Raw genomic sequence first — 18,229 nt, 5'->3', positions numbered from 1 at the left:
TCCTTCTCCCCCTCTCCCCACTCGAGCTTTCTCTCTGCCAAAGAAATAAAATCCTTTAATCATTATTTAAAATAGCTGAAAAACATTCCATTTTACAGACATACCACATTATCTTTATCGTTTCATCCATGAATGGACACTTGGAATTCTTTGCTTTAGTTTTACAGGTTAGGATAAAGAGGACTGATTCGCAAAGCTCCTGTAAACCGCAATGTGGCAACGATCTGTCCTACTGGTGGAATCAGTAGAATTATACTATTTTGGGAAATGTTTCTCAGATTCCCCGGGTTCTTGAAAATGACATAGGGCGAATTTTGGGAATAGAGATTTCTGGCGTGTATGTTCCTGTGGCCAAGTCTGCAATAAACACTTTCCTCTGAGTGGGAGGAGCTGCAGGGGTGTGGGCAGAAGGTGTGGGTGGGTCACTCTAGCACTGCGCAGGCAGGAAGATTAAGAAGAGGGATTCAATACAACAGGAACCCTCGCTTATTTGATATGGAGTCTTAGCATGAATCCTTGAATGTAAAATAAGTATTCACTGAATGAGTCTCAAATTCCCTCAACCTCAGATATCGCATGTGTGCAGGGGCTTCACACACACACACACACACACACCCCTCAGAACCTCCAGGATCCTGGACAGCTCCAGGCAGGCAGCTGCAGTGTAGGAATGGCCCATATGATGTCCCTGGGGCAGGTGTCTCTGAGGAGTGGGGACCTGCATGGAGGCTGGAGGGCACCGTGGAGCTGGGTGCTGACACGCAGGGGGAAGCAGCATTGTGCCCAACAGAGCACATCTCTCTGCAGCAGCTGTGCACACAGGGTCCCCGGGGCCAGGCTGCCAGTGTCTTGGCCCCAATAGGAAACCTGTACTAAGCTGTGGAATTGGTAGTTTGGGTCCCAAATGGTTGGTGTGGATGGAAGTTGCTGGGGACATCCAAGGGAAATTTCTAATTCCCAACTCAAAAGCCTATGACTAGAAAATAAGAAAATACCCAGGCGATCACCATGACTTCCCAGGGCAACACTCTCCAGGTTTAAATTAGCAAGAAGTTCCATCATTTTCCTGGTTACTGTCCCACATGTGAATCTGCAGACACGCAGAGTAGCTAACAATTGTCCCTGCATCTCTCCTTTGTTCAGGAGCTGCCATTTCCTGGCAAATGACTGACAGCCTCCAGGTTGGTGGGGACAGAGGTGCGATGACTGCTGGGAGGACCGGGGAGGTCGGAACAGCTGGGCACACTGAGCTGCCGGGGTGTGATGGGGACAAGGAGCTGATGCAGGACTGGCTTGTGGAACAGGACTGAGGTGCCTCGGCTGGAAGCACCAAGGTGGGAAGTGAGCAAATGTTTGCAAGGAACAGGCTGGATTCTCCAGAGGACAACCTCTCCGTTAGCGAGTCAGCTGCAGCAGCACACGGGCTGCGTCCCACGTGTGTGTCCATCACCTAACCACTGCTACCTCCAGGAATTACAGTCTCCTTACCCACCTGCCCGAACTCACCTGTGCTCCTTCACTGTCCAAGTCTGAAGGGACTTTGGGGTTCTTTCCTGCACTGCAGTCAGAGGGTGGGGAGGCCAAGTTCCCCACACACAGCCCAGCAATGGTGTCCTGCAGAACCAGGGCCAGGTGAGACCTCACTCTCCCGACGTCTGGGGGCCTGACCCAGAGGAGGTGGTGAAGCCTGGATACCACCTACTCCCTCAGGCCCAGAGAGATCCTGTGCCCTGGTGAATGCCATACCTCTCCTGATTCTTCCAGGTAAGAAGGTTCTTGAAATACCCGGGAAGCCCTTCTGGAATGTTCCACAGAAGCCCTGCCAAGACCCATAGGCACAGATCCGTTAGGGACTCAGGCTCACAGTCATTCCCCCAGAGCCCGTACATGGGGCCGGAGCATCTGAGAGTCCAGCCTACATTGCCCGCTGTCTCTGCACCATCCCCTCGCCAATGCCTTGGACCTGAGGTTGGTTCCAGGTCACCAGTCCATACTGACACATCCTCCCATTGGAGGTTCTTCTCTGGGGACCCCTATTTCCGTCCCAGGAACTTCACCCTGGGTGAATGTAAAGACCATTTAAGGGTTGGTAGTTGTGGCAATGAAAACACTTAGAACTGTCTCAGGAGATGGGAAAGGTGGACGAGAGTTCAGGGAGGGCCGTGGGTGCCCCCTCGTGGATTGCTCCTGCAGATGGAAGAGCAGAGTGCCCTGGAGAGGAGACTGTGGGGCTCAGCCTGGACAAAAGGGACATTCAGGTTCCCAAGGAGGCATATTGAACAGAGATTCATTTATGGCCGCCCAGGGCTCACCACCTGGAAGACTGGTTTTGCAAAGCGGGTAACCACAAATCAGAAGGGCACCCACCGGGTTATACTGGCAGGTCGGCTGAGGGAGAACTGTAGACATTGGGACGTAGAAACACGCATGAGCACAAATCTGTATGCGATGTCCTTAGACGGTGTTCGCTGATGTTCTCACCATTTGAAGGGGCATCTTAGCAATGAATGCGCAGTCCTAGTACCATTTGGAAGAAATCTTAAGAAGGACATGAGGGGCACCTGTGCGCCTTGATTGGCGGACTCTTCATTTCAGCTCTGGTCGTGATCCCAGGGGTGAGACCCAGCCCCCAGTGGGGGGCTTGCTTGCTTAAGATTCTCTCTCCCTCTGGCCCCATCCTTTCCCCTCACTTCCCAGGCACAGGCGCTCTTTCTCTCTCTCTCTCATACATTATATCCCAGGAGTGTCTCTGTATCTTCAGAATCATATACTTTGCCATCATTCCCTAAGTATGAGTCTAAACTCCACAAAATGGACTTTAGTCGAGGACTGGCCAGTGTTGGTCTGGTTCCCAGCACCTGTGGGCTGGCAGCACCCTGCCCTTCAACCCTGGGTCCCCTCTGAACCACGGGAGCCTCTGATGCTCCACCATCTAGAGGAGTGCTTTATCAATGTCCTCACCAAGCACCCGCCCACCTCTGGACTTTGCGGGCCTGGTGACATGGGCTCTCCTGGGTGTGCACAGGCTGCTGATTGGCAGGTGTGCCCCCCAGGCACGCCCAAGTGGCTGAATCCCAGCCATCACCAGAACCTCCTGCTCCTGGCCACAGGCAGTGTCCACAGATTGAGAAGTTCTGAAAACACCGACCCGCACTCAGCTCTCACTGGCAGCAGGTTGGAGCTCCGGAGCACAGCCCGCACCAGTTCTGCCCCGACCCCATGACCACCCAACAAGATGCAGCTGGATGGGACACGCAATCCCAGAACATGGGGGGCACCTTGGCTTGGAGGCGCTTTCTCAGGAGGCTGCCCTGATCCTATAACTGAGCCCTTCTCTCCAACACAAAGGCAGTTATGTGAGGCTCAGGGTGTGGTCAGTTGGAGGCCCCAACAGGGCCCAGACGTCTGCGCCAGGGAGGCGGTGCTGAGGCAGGGGAGGGCCGAAGACAAGGTTTGTCAAGATACCATCTGGGAGAGCAGTGCGGGGAGCCAGGGTGCAGGCCATCCGCCACTAAGCCCCTGATGAGAGATGGGCCAGTCCTCTCCTTGGGCCCAGTGTGTCCTCTGAACAGACACTGCACCAGCCACAATGTCAGGGAGGATGAGACGGCAGCCAGGCCTGTGTCCAGGCGTCCCTGTCTGCACCCAGTAAGAGTAGGTCAATAAACACGGATGAAGGCGATAAGGAAAACTTAGAAGCATGTCAGCCACGTGTAACACCTGGCGGTCAGAGCCCCTTCGCTGTAGACCCAGGGCCCTGGCATCAGCATGGGGGGAGGCCACCGAGTGGGAAAGGCCATCCCTTTAGCCTGTGGGGCCTCTACCCCCTCCTAGATTCAGGAGGGAGGACAGGGGCCTCATTCTGTTAGAGGCCGGACTCCATTCATTCCAGAACATTGACACCCCCTCCCATTTACATCTTGTGAATGACTTCTCTCCCCAGAGGGCCTGGGTGGGCAGCCTGTGTCCCTCCTCTGCTCTCAGAGAACTGACCTGGCACAAATTCTGAATCACACCCCAGGTGGACTTACCACCAGGGGAGGCCAGAGCCCTACCCTGACCTCAAAAGATGTCAGGTGGCAACTCCTCATCCTGAGGGCCTCTGGTCTGTGGGGACACCTGCTCATTCCTTGAAATCTCGAGGACAGAGAGCTCCTTCTGTGGAGCACATCCCTGAGTGGATAATTCTCCTGACACAGGATCGGGAATCTTCTGGACAGTGCTAGTGCTCTCCCCAGACTCACCCTGCCCTGGGATGGACTCAGGCAGTCCACAGGAACCAGGACCCAGGCTGACCAGTCCCTCACCCCTGCCCAGGGCTCAGGGCCACTCACATCCTTTGGAGCCTCCTTAAGATCCTGGTGCAGCCCCCGGCATCGATACAGGGGTGACATAGTGACATGCAGACAACACCCAGGAAACCAAACCCTGAAGTTGGCTTTGGCTAAGGAGGTGGAGGAGGAGCTAATTTCCATCCGTTTCTCCAACAGACCCCCTGGTCCTTCCCACATGCCTGTTCTGTCCTGCTTACTCCATCTAGGGCCCTAGGAGCACCCCAATCTATCAGGAGTCCTTGTGCAGCCTACACTCTGCCTGGCAACAGACAATGGGAGACGCAGCGTGACCACAGGAGGATTTCCCCGGCAGACAACAGAGGATGCACAGGATTCTGAATTACATGGACAGTCTCTGGGCCAAGTTCTGCTCACAGGCACTGAGAGGGAGGGTCTCCTCAAAAACTCCCCTTGAGAACCAGGGTGCGTTGAACCACCTAACCGGCCGCCACCACCTACTGTTCCCAGGACATAGAGAAATCCACTTCTCATCTGGGATCTGAAATCCAGAGATACCTGGTACTGGGTCTGTGTCCCTAAAGCAGAGGCCAGGTTGGAGACACTGAGTGATGGACACTGGATCCTCACCAGTCATCACCCTGCCTGCCCCTTTCTCACCCCAGAGTCCTCTCTGTGACCTTGCTGCCAGGAGGAAGTCCATCCTCCCCAGAGCAGGTGAGATCACTGGGGAGACCCGTGCCGGCTGGGCTTCTCTGTAACCAAGGGAAACGATCCCCTGGATCTGGGGACCCTGGGCTGTGTGTGTGGTGCCCACAGACTCAAGGCCAGGACACAGCACAGGCCACTGAGGGAAGGGACAAGGGTCACCCTCTCAGGGAACCGGGTCCCCCTCAGCCCGGCTCTTCAAAGCCTGCTCCCCCGGACCAGGAGCATCCGCGTCCCCTGGGAGCTGGTTAGATGCAGGCTCCGGGGTCCACACCACACCTGCGGAGTCAGATCTGCTTTTCCACAGGATCTGCGGACCCTCCCTCCGTGGGCGCAGAGCAGAGGCGGCCCCGGCGCCACGTCCCGGGGTCTCAGCCTGGCTGCGCATCTGCTAAAGCCGCCTGTGCAGGGGTCACCTGGGCCTCCGCAGGCTTGATGACGTTCCCAGGTGATCCCCAGGCCCGGTGGGGGTGACGTCCCGGGACAGGCGCTCTGGAGGCGGCCCCGGGCTCCCGCTCTGCAGGGGGAAGCCCCAGGGCCAGGAGGGAGGGCTGTGGGGGCGCGGACCCTGCACCTCGCCCCCGAGCTGCGGGGCGCGCCCCGGACCCGACGCCCCGGGCTCGTGCTCGTGCCGAGCAGGCCGGGTGCGCGCTCGCGTCTGCCGGGAAATCCCAGCGGAAGACCCAGAGGCCTCAGTAGCTGCGGGGACCCTCGGGGATGGGAACCCGGGACCTGCCGTCGGGAGGGGGGCGGCGAGCCCCCGCCCGGCCCACGTGACCCGGCCCCGCCCCCAGAGGCGGCCCCGCGCGGAGGGGGAAGGACGCGGAGCTGCCGGGCGGGACCGCGGGGCCCGAGCGTCTGCGCGGCGGCAGCTGCTCTCCCCCGGGCCGGACGGAGCGGGCAGCGGGCACCATGGAGCCCCCCTCGGCCTCTCCCCGAGCAGGGCGCGGCCCCTGGCGGGAGCTCCTGCTGGCAGGTGAGGGGCCGATCCCCTGGGAGGGGCGGGAGGTCGGGGGAGCGGCGGCCTGGGGCCTGGGGGGGACGGGGCTCCGCAGGGGACGGGGCGGCGGGCGGGGCGGGGGAGCCGGCTCAGCGGCGGGACGGCCTCGGGATCTGCAGGTGGGACTGAGGGGCTGTGTCCCAAGGGCCTCCTCACCGGGACTCAGTTTTGCAACCTGACGGAAACCACACCCAGGGACCCCAAACCCTGCCCTTGCCACCACCCTGGGATCCTGACCGATAAGCGCCAGGCTCGGAGGGCCCCGGGGACGCTCAGCCCTGGGTATTTGCAGCCGGGCCACCCCGGGGTACAGCACAGAGCAGACCAGTCCCTGCACCCTGAGCTCACTTCTCTGGGAGGAAGACAGACCCGCAGAGACATCTGGAATGTCATGTCCGGTAAGGACAAGCCCCCTGAAGGGAACAGAGCAGGGAAAGGTCAGGACGTGAAGACAGAGGGTCGTCATAGGAGATGGTCAGGACAGGCTTCTCCCAGGGACCCCCTGAGTGTCACCAGGTATCTGAGGGCAGTGAGGGTGTGAGCCACACACATTTGAGGAAGAGCTTTGGAAACAGGAAATTAAATTGAGAATTTAAAATAACGTGGTCAAAAAAAATAATAATAATAATAATAAAATAAAATAACGTGGTCATGCCACTGACCTTGACCAACGGGAGACACACAGACACCCAGATACCCATGTCTGCTCACACCCCTCCCCTGAGGCTGGGGGATTAGGACCTGCTGTGTCTCCAGGGCCTCAGCTTTCTGTCCCAACACATAGGTCCAAACAATAATCCATCCCCTCTCTTCCCTCCTAGTCTCACTCTTAACCTTCCAGAACTCGCCCACCACTGCCCAAGTCACTGTGGAATCTGTGCCTGTTGATGTTGCCGAAGGGAAGGATGTGCTTCTGCGTGTCCACAATCTGCCCGGGAATCTTCTAGGCTATGACTGGTTCAGAGAGGAAATTCTATCGTATCATATGTAGGAAACACACAAGTGATTACCTTGGGGCCTGCACACGAGGCAGAGAGACAGCCTACTCCAATGGATCCCTGCTGTTCCAGAACATCACCCTGAACGACATGGGGTACTACACCCTACAAATCATTAAGAAAAAATTTCAAATTGAACAAGTACTTGGACAGCTCCGCTTTCGTATTTCCTCTCTCATGTCTGGTGTCAGGTGGGGGGATTTCCACTACACACACACAGGAGTCACAGGCCTGCACTGGGCCTCCATCCCTCTGTGCATTATGTCCCATGAGGGGTTCAAGCATTTCGTGGGGAACCCACACACAGTGGAGACATACTTCCTGGGATTGGAATTCCTTTCCTGGAATCCAGACTCTGTGATCATCTGACAAAGACCCTGCAGGACTCATTCAAGGCCAGGCCTGAGGGATCCTCCCCAGACCTCAGCCCAGAAAGCCTCTGCCCAGACCACTGTCTTGGACCCCTGATTCTGGTGACCCCGGGGAGTGTATGCCAAGATGGAGTTGGGGCTCTTGGGCAGAGCCGACTGGGAACAAGGAATTCCTAACAACCTGAGCTGGTCACCAGCCACCTGTGGGCGAGTGGCAGGGCCTGGGCCTTCACCTGAGGCTCAGAATGGACAGCACAGACATAACAGGTCCCCAGTCCGTTGGCCAACTGCTGTGGGGGACTTGGGGTCTCCAGAGGAAAGGCAGTTCCTCAGGGAGCAACAGAGCAGTGAGATGCTCCTGGCAGTTCCTCCTCCACCCAGATTCAGGCCCAGGGAGCCCTCTCCTGTGGGGTGAGCAGGAACAGAGGCCATTTGATAGACCAGCTGCTATGGACAAAATTTAGATCAGGTATTTCAGGATGTTTAAAGGTTAATTCACAGGCCTGGCAAATAGACATCATCTACCATTATTCCTCTTGTATTCTGGGGAAACCAAGGCACAGGGATAAACAGTCACTAAATCGGGGTCACATAAACTGATGAGCAGCACATCAGTCACCCAAGTTCTCTCTGCAGACCCAGCCCCATCGTCTCCTCCATCAGTGGGAGGGATGTTGGTCTGGGCAGTGAGACCAAATGGAGGCTCACTCCAGTTTACTCTAGACCAGAATGACCTGCCTCAGCAATCAGAGGGAGAATGCCCCTGCCCCCCGACCCCCACCCCAAGGGGCTCATCCTCACCTGCCTGGGCTGGACTTGAAATCGGATTGTTTCCTGATGTGTTGCTGTGGCTCCCACTGGGGAGTAAGGGATGGGACTTGCCTTCCCCTCCTGACTCTGCACCTGAAACCAGCACAGGGTCCACGCGTAGCAGACTCAGTTGCTTTTGCTTAGGAGGGAAGGAGTGGATGGTGGGGGATTCTCTCCCGCTGGAGGGCAGGGAGCCTGTGTGGCCAGACCTCCTAGGATCCTGCACCCAGGACCCCTCTCTGAAGAGATGATGGATCATTCATCGCTCACCACCCCTGCTTCCTGCTCATCCTCTGGCTCTTCGCTTGGTGGTTGGACTCGGCTCTGCCATGTAAGGGGTCACTGCCTCATGTCACTCGTTATCAAACAGCCAGGGGGTGCTACGTCTCCATGCCGCGGGGGGTGGGGTGCGGGGCGCTGAGAAGTGAACTGACCTCTGGGCTTGTTCCTGGTGGACCTGGGTGTCATTTCTGCTCAGAACCCCATCTCCAGGGCAGGCTGTTATGTCTCTGATGAGCCAGGAGAGGTCCAGGGCTGCCTGTGACTCTGTCTGGCGTCTTCTCCTCTGACTCTGTAATCCACATTTGAGAAAGCCTGAAGTTTCAGGCACACAGAGTTGGGGCTTCACTCTCCCTGAGCGCTCTGATACTCATGTTTTTGTTTTTGTTTTTGTTTTTTTGAGGATACACAGATTTGCTTTATTCTTTTAAGGACTCTAGTTGGTTGAGTGCTGGGATATGTCATGTCTGATTCAAGATGCCTGTGGAAGGGGCACCTGGGTGCCTTAGTTGCTTAAGAGTCTGCTTTCGGCTCAAGTAATGATCCCAGGGTCCTGGATCGAGGTGTTGGTGGGGCTCTCTGCTCAGTGGCAAGTCTGCTTCTCCCTTTCTCTGCGCCTGATCCTCCCCCTTCTTGTGCGCTCTCTTTCTCTCTCAAATAAATTATATATATATATATATATATATATATATATATATATATATATATATATATATAAAAGATGCCTGCTGAGGAATCACAGGTACCACACAGGGCAATGTTCTCTCTGTTGTCTGCACAGCGGAGTTACACAAACCCAGCATCACAAGCAACAACTCCAACCCCGTGGAGAATGCGGATTCTGTAGTGCTAACGTGTGAAGCTCAGACTCAGAGCACAAGCTGCCTGTGGTCAATAAACAGTAAGAGCCTCCCGGACAGTCCCAGGCTGGAGCTGTCCCTGGACAACAGGACTCTCACTGTACATGGTGTCACAAGGAATGACACAGGACCCTATGAGTGTGAAACTCGGAACCCAGTGAGTGCCAATTGTAGTGACTAATTCACCCTGAATGTGCTCTGTTGAGTAACTTCCATTCCTACCTGGCCCAGCTGCCAGCTCAAGTCCACACAGCCAGAGACCAAGCCACATTCTTCCTTCTGGGGTCCACGTCCATGACCCTCAGCTGGACCCCCAGCCTGGCCATGGCTTCCTGTCCCCAGCAAACTTGGGCAGGCCCAGCCTAACCAAGACTAGGAGGGGGTTGGCTGCTCCTCCCTGGGAGGGTCAACAGCTTGGGAGGGGAAACAGCTTCATGTCTCAGACCCAGGCTCAGTGAACACAGGGAGCTTCTGGTTGGGATGTTTGAAAACAAGGTTGGGACCCAGCTCAGAGGGACACTGTGGCCCTTATACAGACGGGGAGCTTCCCTTTCCCTGGGATTACGTCACCTGTGGCTTTATTCTGTTTGCTCCAGATGGCCCCGACACACCCACCATTTCCCCCTCAGACTCCTATTACCATCTAGGGAGAAACCTCAGTGTCTCCTGCTGCACAGCCTCTAACCCACCTGCACAGTATTCTTGGCTTATCAGTGGGAGACCCCAGCCATCCACAAAGGAGCTCATTATCCCCAACATCACTGTAAATCATAGCGGATCCTATACCTAACTTATCTATCAGAATGGCACTTGCCTCAATAAGACCACAGTCAAGATTGTCACCGTCTCTGATAAGTGCATCCCTGGAGCACCTGCACTGAGCACTGATGTGAAGTTCTGTCTGCCTTTCAGAAAAGGGCCTAGAAGTTCTTTCCCATTTTCTTGTCATGAGCATATCCCAAATCTGTCCCTGAATGATCCCCTTACATGTCTGCAGGTGCTTCCTCCCCTTACTCTTGTATTTTTCATGGCCCCTTGCGTCCAGCCTGGAATGTGGGGAGAGGGTCCTCAGCTTCAGAAAGCCCTGCATAAAAGGGGGCTTTGCAAATGGGGCAGAAAGAAGGGTCCTCAGGGTCAGGTTGCCTTTTGTTGTTGAATTACAGAAGTGCTTTATATATTCTGAATATTAACCTTTTACCTGATAGGAGTTGCAATTATTTCCTTCTAACCCACAGGTTGCCCTCACTTTTCTTTGCAAAGTGAACTTTAGTTGACACACTATGTGACAGTGACATCTGGGCTCTCTCTACAGTGGGCTATTATGGACATTGCTGCTTTAAACTTTGGGGTACAGGTATCCCTTCAGATCACTACGTTTATATCCTTTGGGAAAATACCTAGTAGTGCAATTCCTGGGCCATAAGGCAGCTCTATTTTTAACTTCTTGAGGAATCTCCACACTGTTGTCCAGAGCGGCTATACCAGCCTGCATTCCCATCAAGTGTAAGAGGGTTCTGCTTTCTCTGCATCTTCACCAACGTTTGTTGTTGCCTGACTTAATTTAACCATTCTCACTGGTGTGAGTTGGTATCTCATTGTAGTTTTTGATTTGTATTTATTTCCCTGATGCCAAGTGATGTGGAGCATGTTTTCATGTTTCTGTTGGCTCTTGGTATATCTGCTTTGGAGCAATGTCTGTTCGTGAATATCCAATAGAATAAAAACAGTCTCCTCAAAAATGGTGTTGGAAAAATTGGACACCCGCACATAGAAGAATGAAATTGGACCGTGATCTTACACCATATACAAGGATAAACTCAAAATGGATGAAAGAACTAAATGTGACACAGGAATCCTTCAAATCCCTAGAGAAGAACACAAACAGCAACCCCTTCGACCTCAGACGCAGCAACTTCTTGCTAGACACATCTCCAGAGGCAACAGAAACAAAAGCAAAAACAAAAAGGAATTGGGACTTCATCAAGATAAAAAGCTTTGCACAGCAAGGGAAACAGTTGATAACCCCGCACCTCTCTGGCCCCCAGGAATCCCTACAGAATGGGAGAAGATATTTACAAATATCAGATAAAGGGTTGGTATCCAAGATCTATAGGAACTCATCAAACTCAACACCCAGAAAACAAAGAATCTGGTCAAGAAATGGGCAGAACTCATGAACAGACATTTCTGTTAGTTTCATTTTGGGGTAGTTCATTCTTAGTATTAGCAACAGACTGATTTTATATGTCGATTATTTATTCTGCAAATTTGTTGAAATTGTTTATTGGTTCAGCAGTCTTTGGGGGGATCCTTAGGACTTTGGACGTATAATTTCATGTCATCTAAAACAGACATAATTATACTTATTCCTTTCTGATTTGATTGCGTTGTGGGGTTTTTTTTCTCATAATTATTTTAGCTTGGATTTCTGAACTTTTTTTTAAAGATTTATTTATTTATTCATGGGAGACACAGAGAGAGAGAGAGGCAGAGACACAGGCAGAGGGAGAAGCAGGCGCCATGCAGGGAGTCCAATGCGGGACTCGATCTGGGACTCGATCCGGGACTCCAGGATTACGCCCTGGGCTAAAGGCAGGTGCTAAACCGCTGAGCCACCCAGGGATCCCCTTCTGAACTATTTTGAATACAGGTGGTGAAAGTGGCATGTTTCTCTTCTATTTGATCTTTCTATTTGATGCTTTCAGTGTTTCATCATGGAGTATGATGCTAGCTACGGGCATTTCATATAAGGCCTTCACTATGTTGGGGGTAGTTTTCTTCTATTCCTAAGAGTGCCAGTACTGTGTATACAGTAACCACTTCTCTACAGGAGGTTTTTGCCATGAGAGTGAATCCACAGGTCTGGAGGTGAAAATCTTTTTCAGAGTGAGAAATCCTGTAGTTTGAAAAGTCTTGGATTCCTAAGGTTATGAAGACTGGGCAGGTTGTTCTCATTCCCTAGTAAATTATAACAACGTGGATGATGGGGCAGCCTGCATGGCTCAGCGGTTTAGCGCCGCCGTCAGCTCAGGCTGTGATCCTGGAAACCAGGGATCGAGTCCCACGTCGGGCTCCCTGCATGGAGCCTGCTTCTCCCTCTGCCTGGGTCTCTGCCTCTCTCTGTGTGTCTCTCATGAATAAATAAATAAAATCTTTATTAAAAAAAAAAAGACAGTGTGAATGCCTTCCCTATGTTACATAAAGCTATCTTGAACAGAGAGATGGAAGGGCTATGAGTCTTCCAATCCCAAACTACATGGAAAGATATATAAGGAAAGAAGCCTCATCTTTTAAAGTCACAAAAATTCAAGAAAAAAATCATACAGAATTCCATGGGAAAAAATTCCACCCGATGATGAGGATTCTGGACATGTCAATTTAAAAGAGGTTCCTAGTGCTGATACTACAGAGATGTCCAGGCAGAGCAGACACATGACTGAGGGCCAGAAGGGAATGTGAGGGTCAGAGGAGGAAGTAAAGCCCTCTCCTTACAGATCATCACCTGAACAAAGACCTTCATCGGATCTGAAGACAACGGGATCATCCCCTGGGTCACCATTACAGAGCTCACGGGGGCTTTAGAGTGGCCTAGATCTCAGAGGAAAGAGCACAGCCCTTGGCTCCAGGCCAACTCTCCTTCTGTTTCCCCCTGTGTATCTCCACAGAGCAAGTGGACCAGCCTTGTCTCCAGGCCAGAAATACCATAGTCATAGAACCTAATAACTCTGTGGTCCTGATCTCCACAAGTGACACTGGGGTCTCTATCCAGTGTTCCTTCAATGGCCAGAGTCTAAAGCTCATAAAGAGGATGAAGCTGTCCCAGGACAAGGGCACCCTGACCATATGCCCTGTCAGGAGGGAAGATGCTGGGAATTATAAGTGTGAAGTCTCCAAGGTGGTCACTTCCAGCAAAACTGACCCCCTCAGTGTGAGGAGGAGGTAGAGGCCTGCAAGACATCATGGATAAGATCCCCGGAATTAGACTTGCTTGTAGTATCTTGCTTCTGTTATGTACCAGCTCTTCAACCTTGGGCAAGACAATCTCCTGAACCTCAGTGTTCTCATCTTAAAAACTAGAAAGAACAGGTGGATCTTAGGGCTGCTGTGAGGGTTGTTAATATGGGCTCATGAGATGAAATCCTGAGACAGTATCATGGTTAGATTTGGGGCTCAATAAAATTTAGTAGCTATTGGTTTTTAGTTATTAATGTTTTTGTTACTAGCTATAATGTCATGTGGATTTGAGATTCAGTGTTGTCTTATCACATTGCAGCTCTGTGACCTTCACTGATTTAGTTAAGCTCTTTCCACACTCAGATACTCATTTTGCACAGTGGGGATGACATCTGGCCCCCTCCAGGGCAGAGAAGCAACAGATGAGATAAATACAAAGTATTTCCCATGTGCTTTGCAGAGAACTGACCTCAAAAGTTATCATCTAATGTTATTCTCTTTAATCAGTGTTGAGTGGACAGGTAAGAATCTCCCTGTAAGAGCATCAGTGATGATGAAAGGGAGGACACAGGGGAAAAGGCATAATGTGAAAGGAAGATACACAGGACAGCTGTGCTGGTGTGGGGAACTACGTGAGGATTAGAGCAAGTCCAGGGTTTTACTTCGAGGAGCAGAAATGATGCAGCAGTCAAGGGGTCAGGACTGGTGACAACACATACACCACCCAGACCTCAGTGGCCTTGCCTTCCTCCCTAAGCATACCCTTCCCTCTTGGCCCCTCCTGGTGTCCCCAGATTTGACCTCGGACGCACTCCCTTGACTTTTTCTTCTTATTTTGGATGAAAGACCACAGGCCTCACTGTGGGAGGGCATTGTACTCGGCATTCTGCTCACCAGCGCTCATGGCTGCCTTGGGGTGTCTCCTGCTCCACAGAAGGACTGGAAGGTACAATGGCATTTCCCACACGCTGATCCTGTCCCACAGCTGACTCCTGGGCAGGACGGAGACCCCATTCTGACCTAGGATTCTGGGCTGGCTCTTCCAGGCCTCCCAACTGCCCCCCGGATTTTCCCTCTCATTCCAACTGGCTCCTTCCTCATCAGCTGCAGACCTGGGCACTTCCTTCACAGCCTCCTCAGTTATAAATGAGAGACAATTGGGGAACAGCCCCTCAGGGTTGTCCTGATTACTTGGCAAACCTACAGCAATGCTGACAGGAGTAAGGGATCAGTAAACAGCACCTCCTGTGGTTTTTGTTTAGTCCACACACCTTGTGCATGGGATTTGTGGGCTCCAGATGTGAGAGAGATCCTGGGAAAGGTCACACAACAAAGAGTGGAAGAGCCTGACTGGCCAGGTGGGATCATCCCTCAAAATGGCAGATGCAAGAACCAGAGCCTCTGTTGTGGGAGACAAAAAACCTGGGTTCAACCATGGGGACGTCCTGGCATGTCCTTTTTGCCTCTTCCAGGCAAATGGAGATTGATGATGGCCAGTGTCACATTACAGCATCACCAGGCCTGAGGGGACTTGGTTCTGACCCCAGCAGGAGCCCCACATTCAAAGATCCAGTATCCCCAGGGCTCTCCGCTTGTCCTGAACATACAGCTGCAGCTTTGCTCCTTCGACTCATCAAACCCTCACGTTTGGTTCCTCTCCTGGGTCTTCCATCACTTTTCAGGACACTTTCTCCTAGACTCCCGTCAGCCTCCGAGGCTTCCTCTGTGGGCCCAGGACAGATGTGCTCCATGGCCTTTCTTTATCCCCTCTCCTGGGCCCTTGCTTTCCTAAACAGCAGTGGTGGAGAGAAGAGATCTCTAACTCCTACCTGCATGAGGATCCTCCTTGTCCCCAGCTGTGACCCCAAAGCTGTGACCTCACCCTGCTCCCATCACATGTGGTCTTTCCTAGGGTCACTGCCTGCCATGATCTCAAAGAGCTCCAGAGCCCAACATCCATCCCCACCCAGTGAGTATCTCTTCAGCCCAGAAGCAACTGGGATCCCTACTCCTGCCCCACAGTGTCCACTCCTGGATTCAACTCTGGGGGCTTCTGACCCTTTCTCTGGGGCTTCAGCACACAGGACCTCCACTGGCCATATTCCCTGACTTGTGGAATTTGGATCATAGGTTATAACCTGGCACTCATGAAGCCCTAAAATATCCTATGGGTCTTTCCCTGGAAGGTGCTCCTTCTGTGGTTCTCTGAGCACTGAAGACGTGTCCCTGACTGGGAGTGTAGGCTCAAGGTTCCTCACAGCCCTGGATGCTAACTCCTGTCTCTGCCCCCAAGCCATGGTCCAGCCAGAAGCTCCACATCCCCGGTAAGCTCCCTCCCTCCCCCAGCCTTTCCACTGGGGTCCAGGCTGTGCAGGCTCAAGGCAGGGCCACCAACTAATTCAGCAGCACTCACAGACCCTGCTTTCCTAAGAGTAGCCAGGCAAGGCAAGCCATGTATTGGCCAGGAGTGGACCTACTCCTGGGGCAGGACCAACCCTCACCATGTCCTGAGATTTCCGTATTCCCCTGAGCTGGCCAAAGGTGAACCCTGGAGTCTAGCCAGGCAGGGGCAGGGTGGGTGCTGGGAGCAACAGGAAGAGTCCTGGCTAACAATAATGGGGCAGGGAGTGCAGTGGGCATGTTTGGACATGGGTCAACAGGCTTGGAGTAGGCTGCTCAAGAGGCAGATCTGCTCACTCCTGTAGAGAAATGACCCTCCCTTTCTGTTACCAACACCCATTCTCTCCTGTTCAGAACTCCCTGCCCAGCTCCACAGCAGCAGTTCCTGTCTACCAAGTGAGTAGGGCAATGAATGTTCTGGGCTCTGAAGCCCAAGGGGGCCAAAGATTTGCCCCCTTCCTGCCCTGGCTGTGCTGTCAGTTTCAGGAAACAGCAGAGCAAAGGGGATCAGTGTTACTGGGAAGAAGAAGGGGCCTGGGGCAGAGACCTGCCACATGGCCAGGCTCCCAGAGAGCAGCCAGGTAGGCCTAGAACCTGAATGTCAGGCAAATATGTTCACAGAAGGTTACAGGGGCTCAGAGGCCTCTTCTTGTTTTACAGGAATTACAACAGCTGGACATAAGCATTTACTGCAGATCAACTACACCACAGAAATTGCTGTTTAGGGATCCCTGGGTGGTGCAGTGGTTTAGCGCCTGCCTTTGGCCCAGGGCGCGATCCTGGAGACCCGGGATCGAGTCCCACGTCGGGCTCCCGGTGCATGGAGCCTGCTTCTCCCTCTGCCTATGTCTCTGCCTCTCTTTCCCTCTCTCTCTCTCTCTCTATCATAAATAAATAAAAATTTAAAAAAAAATTGCTGTTTAGTTTCCCCTGCGAACTGCTACTTTCAGGGGCCTTCCTGAGACCCCAGACCCTGTGTGGGGTTAGGAGGTCAGGAGCCGCAGCTTGAGCCACAGAACCAACTCTAAGCATTGAGAATATTCATAGACCTGGACCCATAAATGGTCTTTTTTCAGTCCATTCTTTGTTCTCTCTTCTGGTTTCCAGTGACGTCAATGTGAGATCGTTCCCTTTTTCTGTGTTTTTTGTTTTTGTTTTGTTTTGTTTTTGAGAGAGAGAGAAGGAGAGAAAGAGAAATGCTCCTGAGAATGGAGAGGGGCTGAGGGAGAAAATCCTTAAGCCGACTCCCAACCGAGCAGGGAGCCCAGCGCAGGGCTTGATCTCAGGACCCTGACATCATGACTTGAGCCCAAATCAGATGCAATGCAATCCCCATCAATGTGCCTACAGCATTTTTCAATGAAAGAGAAAAAAGCAATTCTGAAATTTGTATGGAACCACAAAATGCACCAAATAGAAAGTCTGCTTGAGCAAGAAGGAAGCTGGCAGCATCACTTTTCCTAATTTCAAACTACATTCCAAAACTGCCATCATCAAAATTCTAAGGCATGGTGACAGCACTCCAACGAATGCATCTACCGTCACTTGTCTCTCAAGTGTGGGTTTAAGAGATGTGAGCAGCCAAACCCAAGTTCATAGCCAGTTCTCTGTCAGGTACCAGTATTGACAGAGGGGAAAAATAGTGGAACAGAAAAGAGCCCTGAACTAAATCCATGCATCTAAGGTCAGCGGATCTTCAACAAGGGTGTCAAAAATACACAGTGGGAGGGGATCCCTGGGTGGCGCAGCGGTTTGGCGCCTGCCTTTGGCCCAGGGCGCGATCCTGGAGACCCGGGATCGAATCCCACATCAGGCTCCCGGTGCATGGAGCCTGCTTCTCCCTCCGCCTGTGTCTCTGCCTCTCTCTCTCTCTCTCTCTGTGACTATCATAAATAAAATTAAAAAAAAATACACAGTGGGAAAGGATAGTCTCTACAACAATTGATGTTGGGGAAAGTGGATAGCCACATGCAAAAGAATGAAATGGCACACTTACTTTATACATACAAAAATCAACTAAAATTCACCAACTTAAATATAAGACCTCAAATCATAAAACTCCTAAGAGAAAACATAGGGAAAACATTGATGACATTGGTCTTGGCAAAGGCTTCATGGATATGACAGAAAAAGCACAGGTAACTGAAATGAAAGTCAACAAGTAGGACTATATCACACTAAGCACTTTCTGTACAGCAGTGGAAATCAGGAACAAAATGAAAGGCAACCTAGCAAATGGGAGAGAATATTTTAGAACATGTACAGATAAGACACAAGGAAAACTGCTCCACATCACTTGGCATCAGGGAAATACAAATCAAAACCATGATGAGTTATCACCTTACACCAGTCAGAATGGCTAAAATGAACAAGTCTGGAATAACAAATGGTGCAGAGGATGCAGAAAAAGGAGAACCCTCATACACTGTTGGTGGGATGCAGGCTGGTACAGCCACTCTGGAAAACTGTATGGAGGTTCCTCAAGATATTAAACATAGAACTACAATACGATCCAACAATCCCACTTCTAGATAATTCTCAAAAGAATTGAAAGCAA

General features: G+C 52.2%; 1 protein-coding gene across 1 annotated transcript in view; it reads left to right on the top strand.

The window, feature by feature from the left end:
* Nucleotides 1-5,912: 5,912 nt before the first annotated feature.
* CEACAM6 (CEA cell adhesion molecule 6) overlaps nt 5,913-18,229 on the top strand; it is a 38,392-nt gene continuing 26,075 nt past the window's right edge. Inside the window, 1 exon segment of the mRNA XM_041734571.1 lies at nt 5,913-5,976. Coding sequence (XP_041590505.1) covers nt 5,913-5,976 — 64 coding nt within the window.

This window comes from Vulpes lagopus, chromosome 2 (genome assembly GCF_018345385.1).
Source record: "Vulpes lagopus strain Blue_001 chromosome 2, ASM1834538v1, whole genome shotgun sequence".
Classification (NCBI taxonomy): domain Eukaryota; kingdom Metazoa; phylum Chordata; class Mammalia; order Carnivora; family Canidae; genus Vulpes; species Vulpes lagopus.
This window is presented reverse-complemented; position numbering and strand designations above follow the sequence as displayed.